At 37.8% G+C, this 15,466-nt stretch overlaps 1 protein-coding gene across 1 annotated transcript in view; it reads left to right on the forward strand.

The window, feature by feature from the left end:
• The window catches only part of LOC121376118 (carbonyl reductase [NADPH] 1-like), a 28,682-nt gene extending 13,840 nt beyond the window's left edge, over nt 1–14,842 (forward strand). The window contains exons 5-8 of the mRNA XM_041503919.1: nt 1,345–1,473; nt 5,016–5,157; nt 6,133–6,196; nt 13,519–14,842. Of these exons, the coding sequence (XP_041359853.1) occupies nt 1,345–1,473; nt 5,016–5,157; nt 6,133–6,196; nt 13,519–13,616 (433 nt within the window). The 3' untranslated portion in view covers nt 13,617–14,842. The remainder of the gene's footprint in view (nt 1–1,344; nt 1,474–5,015; nt 5,158–6,132; nt 6,197–13,518) is intronic.
• Nucleotides 14,843–15,466: the final 624 nt, after the last annotated feature.

The following is a 15,466-nucleotide window of genomic DNA, read 5'->3' on the forward strand; positions in this document are numbered from 1 at the left end:
AGTGGTAAAGCACTTGCTTGATGCGCGGTCGGTTTGGGCCCATTGCACTATTTCTCGTTCCAGCCAGTGCATCACGACTGGTATATCAAAGGCTGTGGTATGTGCTGTCTTGTTTATGGGATGGTGCATATAAAATATAAAAAGTGGTAAAGCACTTGCTTGATGCGCGGTCGGTTTGGGCCCATTGCACTATTTCTCGCTCCAACCAGTGCATCATGACTGGTATATCAAAGGTCATGGTATGTGCTATCCTGTCTATGGGATGGTGCATATAAAAGATTCCTTGTTGCTGATCGAAAAGAGTAGCCCATGAAGCGGTGACAGCGGGTTTCCTCCCTCAATATGTGTGTGGTCCTTAACCATATGTCCATCCCCATATAACCATAAATAATTCCTTCCAATAGCCAATGAATCAATGTGCTTTAGTGGTGTCGTTAAACAAAACAAACTTTAAATTTTGACAGAGTGAGCTCTTGAATTATTTCATTGAATCGGGTGATAGTATTAAATCACCAGAATAATGTTGTTTACTAAATGCACAGCAATTAATGTTCTAATCCACATGTATTGTTATTTTTCATAATACAACTCCCATGGCCAAATAATTACTTTTTAACAGTTCTTTGCCAATTTCAAATGAACCGGGTAATTAACCCTGAGAAAAACATTCCATAGGTAAGCATTTTGTTTTGAATTAGGACTGATTTTATTTTATAATTTGTGTAAAAAAGGCAAGATAAGGTATTACTTTTATGGCAGTGGTGCTGGTGGTGGAGTCAGTATTTCAGGCCCTAATCTAGAATTGAAAAAGTAGAAGAAGTGACTTCTCACTTCTAAGAAGAAAGGCGAGGATTTTGATAAAAATTGGCAAAGTGAATATTTATCAGTACATTTTGTAACGTTTTGTCATTTTCCGCGTTCAATCATTTGATATAAAATACTACTTCCGGTAATAAAATTTAAACAAAACAGTGGTATGCTTCATCAAAAATGTGACATTATTGAGTAGTTGATAATGTGCCGTTATTGTAAATGAAAGTATTACGGTAATTAATATTTTTTAGCATTACTGAAATATTTGTGTTTAGCTCAACATTAAAGTTTCATGTTTAACTCTTTATTTCCCACAAACTATAAGCCCTACATCAATGAATATGGTTTATCTATGAATCTTCATCTCAATGCTTGTTAAAAACAAATTTTGAAATTTATTAATTAAAATTTGATTTAATTTTTATAATTTGATTTAAAAAAAAAAAAGTAAGGTTTTTAACATGCTTTGAAATACAAAATAAATCCTTATTTCTGCAGCTGGTAAATATTTTAAACTTTTTTTTTTCACAGAGTGGTGAATGTATCCAGTATGTTTTCACAGAAGATCATCAAGGAATGTTCCCCAGAAAACCAAGCCAAGCTCAAAGATGCTTCTATTACCATGGATACGTTGAAGACAATTCTGCAAGATTTTGTGGAGTAAGCCAAATTTAGTCTTGATCTTTATTCATATTTTAGTATGTAGCCCAGTGGTAAAGTGCTCGCTTGATGTGCAATCAGTCTGGGATCGATCCTCGTCGGTGGGCCCATTGGGCTATTTCTCGTTCTAGCCAGTGCACCACGACTGGTATATCAAAGTCTTAGTATTTGCTATCCTGTCTATGGGATGGTGTATATAAAAGATCCCTTGCTACTAATGGAAAAATGTAGCGGGTTTCCTCTCTAAGACTGTTAGAATTACCAAATATTTGACATCCAGTAGCCAATGATTAATAAATCATTGTGCTCTAGTAGTGTCGTTAAACGTTAAACAAAACAAACTTTAACTTTCATTCATATTTGTAAAATAATCTATAAATTGTATTCATTATACAATGTGTCTGACAATAATAGCATGTACACGTTTTGAAACAATATATGATACAAGTGATTTCTACTGGATTCTTTTAAAACAGTAAATGATAGACGTGATTTCTGCTGGATACTTATAAAACAATATGGTAGAAGTGAATTCTGTTGGATTCTTTTAAACAGTAAATAATAGAAGTGATTTCTACTGGATTCTTTTGAAACAATATGATAGAAGTGATTTCTACTGGATTCTTTTAAACAGTAAATGATAGAAGTGATTTCTACTGGATTCTTTTAAAACAGTAAATGATAGAAGTGATTTCTACTGGATTCTTTTAAAACAGTAAATGATAGAAGTGATTTCTACTGGATTCTTTTAAAACAGTAAATGATAGAAGTGATTTCTACTGGATTCTTTTAAAACAGTAAATGATAGAAGTGAATTCTATTGGATTCTTTTAAACAGTAAATGATAGAAGTGATTTCTACTGGATGTTTTTAAAACAGTAAATGATAGAAGTGATTTCTACTGGATTCTTTTAAAACAGTAAATGATAGAAGTGATTTCTACTGGATTCTTTTAAAACAGTAAATGATAGAAGTGATTTCTACTGGATTTTTTTAAAACAATATGATAGAAATGAATTCTTTTGGATTCTTTTAAACAGTAAATGATAGAAGTGATTTCTACTGGATTTCTTTAAAACAGTAAATGATAGAAGTGATTTCTACTGGATTCTTTTAAAACAGTAAATGATAGAAGTGATTTCTACTGGATTCTTTTAAAACAGTAAATGATAGAAGTGATTTCTACTGGATTTCTTTAAAACAGTAAATGATAGAAGTGATTTCTACTGGATGTTTTTAAAACAGTAAATGATAGAAGTGATTTCTACTGGATTTCTTTAAAACAGTAAATGATAGAAGTGATTTCTACTGGATGTTTTTAAAACAGTAAATGATAGAAGTGATTTCTACTGGATTCTTTTAAAACAGTAAATGATAGAAGTGATTTCTACTGGATTCTTTTAAAACAGTAAATGATAGAAGTGATTTCTACTGGATGTTTTTAAAACAGTAAATGATAGAAGTGATTTCTACTGGATTCTTTTAAAACAGTAAATGATAGAAGTGATTTCTACTGGATTTTTTTAAAACAATATGATAGAAGTGAATTCTTTTGGATTCTTTTAAACAGTAAATGATAGAAGTGATTTCTACTGGATTTCTTTAAAACAGTAAATGATAGAAGTGATTTCTACTGGATTCTTTTAAAACAATATATGATAGCAGTGATTTCTACTGGATTATTTTAGAACAATATATGCTAGAAGTGATTTCTACTGGATTGTTTTAGAACAATATATGATAGAAGCGATTTCTATTGGATTCTTTTAGAACAATATATGATAGAAGTGATTTCTACTGGATTCTTTTAAAACAGTAAATGATAGAAGTGAATTCTATTGGATTCTTTTAAACAGTAAATGATAGAAGTGATTTCTACTGGATGTTTTTAAAACAGTAAATGATAGAAGTGATTTCTACTGGATTCTTTTAAAACAGTAAATGATAGAAGTGATTTCTACTGGATTCTTTTAAAACAGTAAATGATAGAAGTGATTTCTACTGGATTTTTTAAAAACAATATGATAGAAGTGAATTCTTTTGGATTCTTTTAAACAGTAAATGATAGAAGTGATTTCTACTGGATTTCTTTAAAACAGTAAATGATAGAAGTGATTTCTACTGGATTCTTTTAAAACAGTAAATGATAGAAGTGATTTCTACTGGATTCTTTTAAAACAGTAAATGATAGAAGTGATTTCTACTGGATTTCTTTAAAACAGTAAATGATAGAAGTGATTTCTACTGGATGTTTTTAAAAAACAGTAAATGATAGAAGTGATTTCTACTGGATTTCTTTAAAACAGTAAATGATAGAAGTGATTTCTACTGGATGTTTTTAAAACAGTAAATGATAGAAGTGATTTCTACTGGATTCTTTTAAAACAGTAAATGATAGAAGTGATTTCTACTGGATTCTTTTAAAACAGTAAATGATAGAAGTGATTTCTACTGGATGTTTTTAAAACAGTAAATGATAGAAGTGATTTCTACTGGATTCTTTTAAAACAGTAAATGATAGAAGTGATTTCTACTGGATTTTTTAAAAACAATATGATAGAAGTGAATTCTTTTGGATTCTTTTAAACAGTAAATGATAGAAGTGATTTCTACTGGATTTCTTTAAAACAGTAAATGATAGAAGTGATTTCTACTGGATTCTTTTAAAACAATATATGATAGCAGTGATTTCTACTGGATTATTTTAGAACAATATATGCTAGAAGTGATTTCTACTGGATTGTTTTAGAACAATATATGATAGAAGCGATTTCTATTGGATTCTTTTAGAACAATATATGATAGAAGTGATTTCTACTGGATTCTTTTAGAACAATATATGCTAGAAGTGATTTCTACTGGATTGTTCTAAAACAATATATGATAGAAGTGATTTCTACTGGATTCTTTTAGAACAATATATGATAGAAGTGATTTCTACTGGATTGTTCTAAAACAATATATGATAGAAGTGATTTCTACTGTATTCTTTTGAAACAATATATGATAGCAGTGATTTCTACTGGATTGAAACAATTTGAAATATTTCACATTTTGGAGTCATACATTTTGGAAACATACAGTTTGAAATTATTTACTGTTTCCATGTGTATTATGTACATGTACGTCATTGTATAATTACATACCTCACCTCATCCCATTGACATTTTGAACATTTATTCTACAAAAACAAAACTAAAAAACTAAAATAAAATTTTGAAAACCACACACACATGTACTGTTCTATAATGCAAAATATTATTATTATTACAAATGTCATTACCAATATATAAAACTGACAATAAATGCATTGAGATCAGCTAGAAATCAACAAATGGTCTTTTTTGTATCTAAATCCTCCATGAACACAAAATGTGATAGCTGTATAACATTAATTTCCACTATCAGCATAAAGCTACTCAAAAAATTGTTCCGTTCCTTGTTCCTTGTATGTTGGGGTGCAAAACTAAATGGGTTATGTGAAATGTTTTGCGAGTAATTCTTAAATGCTTGACACACATGTGTGTTGTGTATCATTTCAGTGCTACGAAGTCTAACACACACGAAGCGAAGGGATGGCCCAGGTCTGCATTAGGCATGTCAAAGATCGGGGTCACCGTAATGACCTTCATTCAACAGCGAATGTTGCAGGGTGACCCAAGGGAAGACATTGTCATCAATGCTGTAAGAACATTTCCTTGTTAGCTTTAGCAAATACACATATATATATATATATATATATATATATATATATATATATATATATATATATATATATATATATATATATATGAAGAGTTTAGGCGCAAAACGTGATATAAACCATTTTCTTCCTAGTTTTTAATTAAAGCCATTATTGGATGTCAGTAAAGGCTAATCGTAGGCCCGCTGATTTGCCGCAAACCATGATTGATCCTTATGAAATTGTATATATGCTGTTGTATTAGGGTTCGAATGTAAGAATTTGTTACCTACAGTAATTTTGAAATGTTTTTGTTGTAGGCAAAATGCTTACTGATGGTAATTTTCGGGGCGGATTATGAGTGGTTTCCCAGTTGCACAGACCCTTCCCTCCCCGGCTGAAAAAAACAACAACCCCATCTCGTAGATCTAAATTGATGTCGAAGTAAAATTTATAATTTAAATTATAAACATTTACATATTGTTTCGGAACCCCACCCCTACCCCCCACCTTACCTAAAGCATAATCCGTCCGAGATTTTTAGTAACCTTTGCAACCAATATAAATTGTTTTAAAATCTCGCAAAGTCTGGCAATTCATATTGCAGCGACGGTAGTTGCCAACAGTGCCGTTGTTATGCTCAAGCTCTGTTTTCATCGGTAAAGTCTGGCAATTCATATTGCAGCGACGGTAGTTGCCATCATTAAGGTCAATCCATGTTTTATGCATATTCACCCAATTTGAATTAAAGTTAAATATTTCAAATATATTTGATGCTGAAGTTGCGAAAAAAAAGATATTTGAAAATTAAATCAGTACATTTTTGTAAAAGAGCCTTAATTTTGTTTGGTTAACTGAAACCTGATTTTTGGCTACAGGTTTTCTGACCAGATTTTTTAACCTAATGTTTATTATGTTTTGGGGTTTTTTAAAAATATTTTATGATTATATAACATATGAAGTATTTTTTGTTTTAGTGCTGTCCAGGCTATGTGACAACAGATATGTACAAATTCAAAGGCCATAAAACGATTGATGAAGGTATTGTATTATTTGGTGTTACAAAACAGCACTACATGTATGTCTTCTGATGACTTGCACATCAAACATTTCAGACAGTTTTCAGATGACTTTTTTTTTAAATCTTAACAGTGCAATGCACATGAACTAAAGTTCATCATTATTTTAACAATTATTTAATAGTTTATTGATCGGTCTCTTAGAAAACACAGAATGAGGCATATTTCACCCACACTGATTGATTGAAACGTATTTTATTGCTTTTCAAAAAGAACAAATGGATTAGGCACAAGTTACAGAACTTACTAGGCCTTCTTCATAATCCATACGTATTCCGACACTGATAATAAATCAAGGTTCTCTAGTGGTGTCTTTAAATAAAATAATATTTAATTTTAAAGAGTCTGTCCTGAGTTTGCAGCTATTGTAAGATATCTCCAAAAGAATTTGCCTTTTTGGCGACTAAAATTGCATATTAAATACATTTTCTTGTTTAGAATACCAGTGTCTGCATATCCAGTGTAATAATGTTTGTAGCAGTCTTTTTTTTGTTTTTAATTATCATGATATATATTTTTTATACATTCAAATTACTGGAATTTAAAATCTGGGCACAGTTGTTTAGACCATAGTTAACTTTAACCCTGGATCAGTCTAATATTTTCCTTTTAATTATTTATGCACAAATACAAATGAACTTTAGATTTGATTACGCATGAATACCTTGAGTTGTTTTAAATAAAGTTCCAACATTATTGTTTTCAGTTATTTGTTATAAGTTAACCAACGTTTGAACACCGGACTCCTGGCCTGGGCCCCCAACAAACATCTTGTTTATACAGATACTAATATTCTAAACAGAAAAATATCTTTAATGTGTGATTTTAGTCATCAGAAAGGATCTGTTAGTCGTAAGGGGTGGGACATAGCCCAGTGGTAAAGCGCTCGCTTGATGTTCTGTCGGTTTGGGATCGATCCCCACCAGTGGGCCCATTGGGCTTTTCTTTCCAACATCACCTGTCCTCATAACTAGTGCATATTCCCTACGATTAGTAGACTGGTCCGAACATCCCAACAGCCAATGGGATGGCTTAAATTCTTCCACTGTGTACCCTTCCTGTTCCGGTCATATGACTACAACTTCCTTCTTTTTCCTTCGCTTCTAGCGGTTCGGACATTCTTTATTTTGCTCTGTCGTAATCTGAGCCATTTGTTTTATTACTTTGGTTTATGTTTCGATTATTGTGGTGACACATTCTTTAATGTTGTTACTTGCTATTATACCATTATTTGGTTGTAATCACTTTATTTACAGTGTTATTTACACTTTATTTATTTGTTTGTCATGTGTGCCGGTTACCTTGTCGGGTGCCATTTTAAAATGGCGTCTAATTTGTTTACCGGATTTGTGCATTTTGTGTTTGCTTTCTCATTACAGTATTGTTGAGAATGTTGGATACTAGCTCTTCTAGAGTTATGCGTTCCTGTACCAAATGCAGGAACTTTCTGGCGGGAGGAGACCCGCACGACGTCTGTCCCGGGTGTCGGTCACCCTGTGATGTTGAGTCACGTTGTCTACTCTGTCTTCCTCTCGGACCGGCTGAATTGACAACTATTTGAAGGTCTTGGCTCAGCGGGCTAAGAAATCAGATTCTGTTTCGGCGGCTTCCCCTCCAGCTACGCCGACTTTGGAGTTTGTGGCTGAACTGCTCAAGTCACTATTACCAAGTATGGTTCAAGAAACTGTCGCTTCGCTACAAGCCACTACTAGACTTACGGCTACCATGACGGTACCGGTTACTACTCCAGTGTCTACTACGATGTGCGCTACAGTGACCACGGCTACCGCACCGACGGATGCTACGGTGTCTCAACCGCCTAGGGATTCCACTGCGGATCTACTTCATCTGTTTTTGGGCATCGCAGCCGTGAATGGAGTCGTTTTCCACGATCTACGGCTTATTCCAATCGCCGTCATCGGTCGCGAAGTATACAGAATCATGTCTCACTGTCACCCTCCGGTTCCCATTAGGACCTTCAAGTACTGCGGATCGGCATGCTTGTGCTAGACTTTTGCGGGACTTCCCCGAGAATGAACCACACGGTTCCGTCGTGGATGATACAGATACCGCGGATAATATGACTATGAAGGTCTGTTTATCCATTGTTACGAGCTTCTACCATCGCTACCTCGGCCACCGGCGCCTATCCGGAAGGGACCGGTTCGAATGATTGCTACCGACGCAGCCCCAGAGGATGTTGTGGTTAAATCTTCACGCCGATTTTTTGCTGAAGCGGCTTCCAGAGTTTCTGAGGGTTCCAGACGGGACCATTTACAGTTCGGTTTGGTTCGGTTCAGCTGCGGCTTCCACTATTGATGATCACCTTGCCGGTGTGCACATTATGAGAGCAGATGCGTCTTCGACTGCTTCCGTTATAGATACGGATTTGCGGACTACATGACGATGAGGGGTTGTCTGGCTGCGGTTTACGACATGTTCCGTCACGTCTACCTCCGCCGACGCATTCCAAGATGGGCCAGACACCGATGATTGCTTCGGATGTTCATTGACAGCCAGTACTTTGCAGGTCGCCTGCGGCTACTGTGGAAGGGACTTCGGCCGTTTCACCGGGTTAGCGTTCTTCATACTCTTCTCGTGACCAGTCTGAGTCGTTTCACCGGAGCCGTGCACACAGTCGGTCTTTATGGCCTATCACGGGTCTCATGGACCGTTGTCACCGATCTTCGTCTCATGTTCGCTTCCAGGTTCCTGGGGGATTCCGACGCGCCTTTTCATAGTCTCCGTCTCCAGCGACTGCCTTTCTGTCCGTTGGTCTGCTTATGCCCGCCTTATGACGAATTTTCACATGATGATCCAGTCTCATCTATGGTTGAGGATACAGTGTTCTTACTTCATATGACTATGCGTGTTTGCCTTGCTGCTGTTATGAAATATTAGTCGCATGGAACCTTCGACGATATGTCTCGTTCTGAGGTTGATACAGACATTCCGCCTGATGACAAACTGTTTTCCAGTTTCCTGTCGTTTGTCGGTTTGCCGGTGTTGCTCTTGGGCCACACAGTCAGTTGTGCTACGGCATCGATTCGATGTTACATGCGTACCGGGTTGGTGTTGATGACAGAATGCATCGGTCCGGTGGTTGTTCCATGACTTTACCGATATATTCGGCAGATCGATCGCTACATCCGGTGGTGTTGCCAGTCAGTTGCTACTTCCAGTCTCCATCACGCAGTTTGGTTTTTTTTACCCCGACTATTTTACTATGGTCCAATGCGGTTTATCCTCTCACTGCGTTCACTGTTGTTTCGCCAGAGTTGTATCTCAGGTTCGTACTGCAGGGAGTGCACTACGAGTGGATGCTTTTGCCGTTTGGCATTTCGGTAGTTATTTGGCTGTTCACAAGAATAACAGCCTTACTCGCGCGGATTTTTCATCAGCAGGGTATATCATTTTACCCATGCCTGGACGACTGTCTTTTGAAGTGCCAGAACAAGACGAAGTTAGTGGGCCAAGTCAGCTACGTACTTCAGTTCTTGAATCGTCTCGGATGGATTGTCGACCAGGAAAGGTCTCAACTGCTACCAACACAGAATCTCCAGTTTCTTGGGATTCATTTGCGTACCGATCTGGGACTCCTTCAGGTTCCTGCAGCCCGATGGACCAAGATTCAATCTGCGGTATCCAAAGTTCTGCCCGAACTTGTGACTTTCCATGTGTGGCAGAGCCTACTGGGTCTTTTGACCTCAACCCAAGTCGGCCGTCGGCCGTCGTTGGGCCTCTGGGGGAGCTTGTCGTCCATTAGTGGATGGTCTAATGATCTACTGGTAACGAACCTCGGTGCAGGAGGACTTGCGGCCGGGGACGCCCCGCCAAACGCACATTCGTCCAGCTACGGGGTCGCCTGCAGTTACAGCGTTTACAAGTCTTCTTCATTCCATACATCACGTTGAACAACCCCGACTGATGATAACCCTTCTCGACAACCTTTGACCCTGTCTGCAATGGTAGCTTATTTCGTCGAACGTCTTAGGCAGAATCTCTTTGATGCCTTTCCAAGCGACTGACCATCTGTTTGTGGACACCTTACGAGAAGGTTGGGAAGTCATTTCAACAGTCAGACATCGGGGCAGTGTTCAGTGCGATATGTCATTAGCGTCGGCACTTGCTCCATGCAACTCTTATGGTAGCGACCGACAACGTGACAGCGGCGCCTACATCAATCGTCAGGGCGGAAATCATTCCAGCAGTCACAGAGCATGTCACATACCATGTTCTGGCAGACACGCTGTGAAGACTGTCCGCTCCACAAAGTACCGAGTGGATGCTCAACCCAGAAGCATTCCAGTGGGCGTGTCACAGGCTGTGGACACCAACTGGTGATCTTTCTGTGACGTGCTTCATTCGTCACACTCCGATCGTACGTGTCACCGGTACCGGATTCCGACGCATTGGATCTCGATGCCTTGGCCATCAGTTGGGACAATCTGGATGCGTATGCGTTCCCGTCACCAGTGTTGCTACCGAGAGTCCTCCAGCGGTTTCAGGAGTTCCATTGTCAGATACTTCTCATCGCTCCAAAATGGCCAAGCGGAATTTGGTATCCAGGCATCTACAGCTGCTACATACAATGTCCGGTGGTTGTGTTTTCACCGATGGTGCCTCAGTATGAAACTGAAACCTCAGACTATTCATGTCGAGAACTTGGCAGAATTTCTGCTGTATCTTCGGTCGACATTGAAACTCAAAGGCTCTATGATTGCTGACTATGTTTCGGTCATCGCAAACGTTCAGGACTCTGACACGGGTACTAAGCTAGCTGCTGTTCCTGAAATCCACTCCATGTTCAAGGGTTTCAAGCACGAGGATCAGATTCAACGGTTTCGGCCACCGAAATGGGACCTTAATCTAGTTCTGAGTGCCTTGTCTCAAGCACCTTACGAGCCTGCTGCGAAGGCCTCTTTAGAGGTTTGGACAAGGAAGACGGTGTTCTTGATAGGGTTCACTACAGCGGCAAGAGTGTCAGAGATACATGCTTTGGATGTCAACATGGTGCGTTTTTAATCGCGACTACTCTTCATTTTCACTGGGTCTTTTGATGAACTTTGTTGCTAAAAGTCAGTTGCTGGATTAATGTCCTCGCACCTATGATGTTAAAGCACTCTATTCCATTGTGGGTTCACATGATGTGGAAGATTTGCCGTTGTATACTGTTTGAACTCATAAGCTGTACCTGGAGAGAACTGCCACCTTTCGCAAACATCGACAGAATTGTTTCTCTCTTGCAACCAGAGACATTTGAAAGACATTACTAAAAACACAGTGTCTACTTGGGTACGATCCACGATTTTGTGTGCCTACCAATCAGCAGGGTTACCTCCACCGTCGGCGTCTTAACCCACATGAACTGTGTGCCTTAGCCGCTACTATGTCGCTGCATTGTAACACTCCGGGTTCCAGCATTTTTTTCGGGGTGTTATTGGGTCACCGATTCCATCTTCGCGAACTACTATCTGCGAGATGTATCGACCGAAGACGTAGAGGGATTCCATCATCTGAGTCCGGTGGTTGCAGCTCAAACTCTGGTTAACTCTGGTCGTCCTCGTTGTCGTTGATGTCGGATTCAGGACTGTACCCCAAGATGTCCATTGAATCAACAAGTGAGGACTTCATTTGACAAATTGTTTTTGCACACCTTTCTGAAGTTTTGCACTGGTTGGTGTCAGAACTTTTTGTATGGATAACACTAGTTAGTCAATGCACTGCACACTAACGACCTGTTTTCCTATTAATTGAACTAACTTCTCTACCGTTTTACTAGTAAGAAAAAATTGTGGTTTTGTTGGTTTAATGTTCTGATGGATGCTTCCACCATATTTGTTTGCGTTTGGTATACAATTATTGGTTGGATGGTTACCTAATACCTGCATCTGCGGTGATGACGCTTACCCACCATTCAGAACTTCCTAGTTGGAGAACGAATTTCTGACCCTTTTCATAATTCACGACTTCGTTCATCCACACCACTGACGGGTGCCACCTTTCCCACTGTCAATACTAACAGCATGGATATTGGTTGTTATTCATCGTTTGGAGGATGGGCTAATTTTGGTTGGCTTTCTTTCTTCCACTGTCAGTTTTTACCGGTCCATGGGGTGAACACTTGTACATCTTCGGAGTATGGAACCCACCACCATCTGTTGAATGCTGCACTGAGGACAGGTGATGTTGAAAAGAAATGGAGAAAACTTGAGGTGTTTTCTCTTTTATAGATACATCACCTGTCCTCATGGAATGATTTCCCACCCTTCATCCCCTCTTCCAGTTCTCCGTGCGATTCGCTCAGGGAAAAGAAGGAAGTTGTAGTCATGTGACTGGAACAGGAAGGGTACACAGTGGAAGAATTTAAGCCATCCCATTGGCTGTTGGGATGTTCGGACCAGTCTATTAATCGTAGGGAATATGCACTAGTTATGAGGACAGGTGATGTATCTATAAAAGAGAAAACACCTCAAATTTTCTCCAATTTCTCATTCCAGCCAGTGCACCACGACTGGTATATCAAAGGCCGTGGTATATGCTACCCTGTCTGTGGGATGGCGCATATAAAAGATCCCTTGCTGCTAATCGAAAAGAGTAGCCCATGAAGTGGCGACAGTGGGTTTCCTCACTCAGTATCTGTGTGGTCCTTAACCATATGTTTGTTGCCATATAACCATAAATAAAATGTGTTAAATGCATCGTTAAATAAAACATTTCCTTCCGTCCTTAATAACAAACTTTACTTTAAAATTGCAGACTCTAGTTTCATCCCTTGAACAATGGACACTTAGTTTGGTTAATTTACAAACCTGTAACATATTTGGATAAAATTACAACAGAGTGAAACAAGAGTCTGTGACTTGGAAAGGTGGAAATACCCTTAAAAATAATCTAGAGCTTGTCTTCCTAAACGTTACTTCTCGGATCATAGGCGTCGGTAGATGGCAGCAACTGCGGAGGTGGGGGGCACTTATTAAATGCGAGTTCATATTGTGCATATTGCAGTTCCCCCTGCCCCCCCCCCCCCCCCATTTCCAACGCCTATCCAGATATATGTGCATTATTAAAAATATCACAAATGCTTTTTGAAGTATTAGGAACACTAGGATGACCAGAAACACTTTGAATGTACAGAAATGGATAATTTAAACAGTAAAATATAAGTAATGTCTGATTTCATTTATTAAATGCGCCTCTAATAGTGAATAATGATAGTGTTTAAAACCTAGAGGTCTGTCACTGTGATGAACACCCTGATAATATAATCGTTTCATGTTTTAGGTGCAGATACACCAGTCTACCTGGCCATGTTGCCTCCAAACTGTACAAGTCCAAATGGAAATTTCGTTTCCGACAGAAAAATACAGCAATGGGGATGAGGTGGATTATCACACTCTCTATACAACTCTACCTTATATAGACTCTTTAGACAAACTTACGCAATTTTATAGAAATTTTCTATTTGTATTTTCTAATCATTAAAAAGTAATGTTGATTCATAGTGGTTGGAAAATAATCACAACTGGAGGGGCTAGCTATGTATTAAATATGATTTTCCACAGAAGCATTGCATTATCTTTACCCTATGGGCGGAATTTAACTCAGTCGGTTGAGTGCTCACTTGAGGTGCTTGCGTCGCAGGGTCAAACCACCACAGTGGATCCATTCGGCTGATTGGTTTTTCTTGTTCCAACCAGTGCACCACAACTGGACAAAGGCTGTCGTGTGTGTTTTCCTGTCTGTGGGCAAATGTATATAAAAGATCCCTTGCTGCATTAGAAAAAATGTAGCGGGTTTCCTCTGATGATTCCGAGTCGGAATTACCAAATGTTTGACATCCAATAGCCGATGATTAATTAATCAATGTGTTCCAGTGGTGTCGTTAAACAAAACTAACTCTTTATCTTTACCCTCTCCTCACGTCCATGGAGTCCATGAATTTATAAGAACAGGATAGCTTTTTATTAAATATCACTTTTGTTGCAGCATCTCTGTCCAAACTGCAGTGTTGATGTCCGTTAATCTATCTAATAAATAATGTTTTATTTTCTGTTAACAAGCTACAAAATCTATATTTAAGTTTAATATATAATATATTTATTTTCATGCTTAAAATTTACATGGATCCAATGGGGGGGGGGGGGGGTTCTGTCCAATTAGAATACAGTTCACAGATATATTTCAATTTTGGGTACTGCTATTTGTGTATTTTATGTATTTGAATTGCAGAACAGAACTTTCCTTCGAAGAATGATTTCTTTTTCTTTCTTTTTTTCTTCTTATTTTTTTTGTTGTTTTTTTTTTTTTTGGGGGGGGGGGGGGGGGGTTGCATTAAAAGGTGATTGTATTTGTATAGGATTTGATAGTGAGTACATTTTTCTTCATACATGTAAAGAATATTTGAGAATAAAATTATTATGCTATTATTGATTGTTGTTGTAATGGTATTCCAAATGTCTATCTTATTATTACTTGGGGTTTTTTGTTGTTGTTTTTTGGCTGTGGACTGATAAGACAACAACTGAGCTATGGTTCTGTGTTCCACATTGTTAGGCTTAAAATATCGGAAGTCTAATAATAAGGGTTGTTCCAGAATTTATTACAGGAGACGTGAGGCACAATAATAATGTTTTTGTGCTCTGTCGCATTTTCCCCCACTAATACCTACTTAATTTAAATACAGTGTATATTTTGGAACAGTCTTTATTTCAAGTTGTTTTGTTTTGCCTGTAACAAGTAATTCATATATTTTTAATTATGTCAACACAATTTACTTGAGTTCAACATGTTTTTAATTTCTTTTTGTTGCATGCTAATTGTAAAGTTACATTAAAAGCATTTATCCAATTTATGAAAGGCATTTATCCGCTAGTCTTGTTAAGTTTCCTAAACATCTGGGTTCATTTAATGTTCAACAATATGCACCTTTTGTTTGTATTTAATGGGATACAAGAGGGTTACATATCAATGGACATTTAAGCTGGGATGGTAAAGGAGACTACCTCTCTCCATAGTTATTTATATGTTGTGTTAGCATATTGGCCAAAAGTAATTTTAAAAATGTACCAGCATTAATTTTTCACTTGGTAACTTAATTGTTTTCTTGTATCTTCTACACCAAGAAATAAAAAATCTGGAAATTGGCACAGTGGCATAGGAAGTGTGTGTGTGTGTGGGGGGGGGGGTTAGGATTTTGTATTGGGGGAGGGGGGCACCTGGCAGCCAAGTA

The sequence above is a fragment of the Gigantopelta aegis genome, chromosome 6 (genome assembly GCF_016097555.1).
Source record: "Gigantopelta aegis isolate Gae_Host chromosome 6, Gae_host_genome, whole genome shotgun sequence".
Taxonomy (NCBI): domain Eukaryota; kingdom Metazoa; phylum Mollusca; class Gastropoda; order Neomphalida; family Peltospiridae; genus Gigantopelta; species Gigantopelta aegis.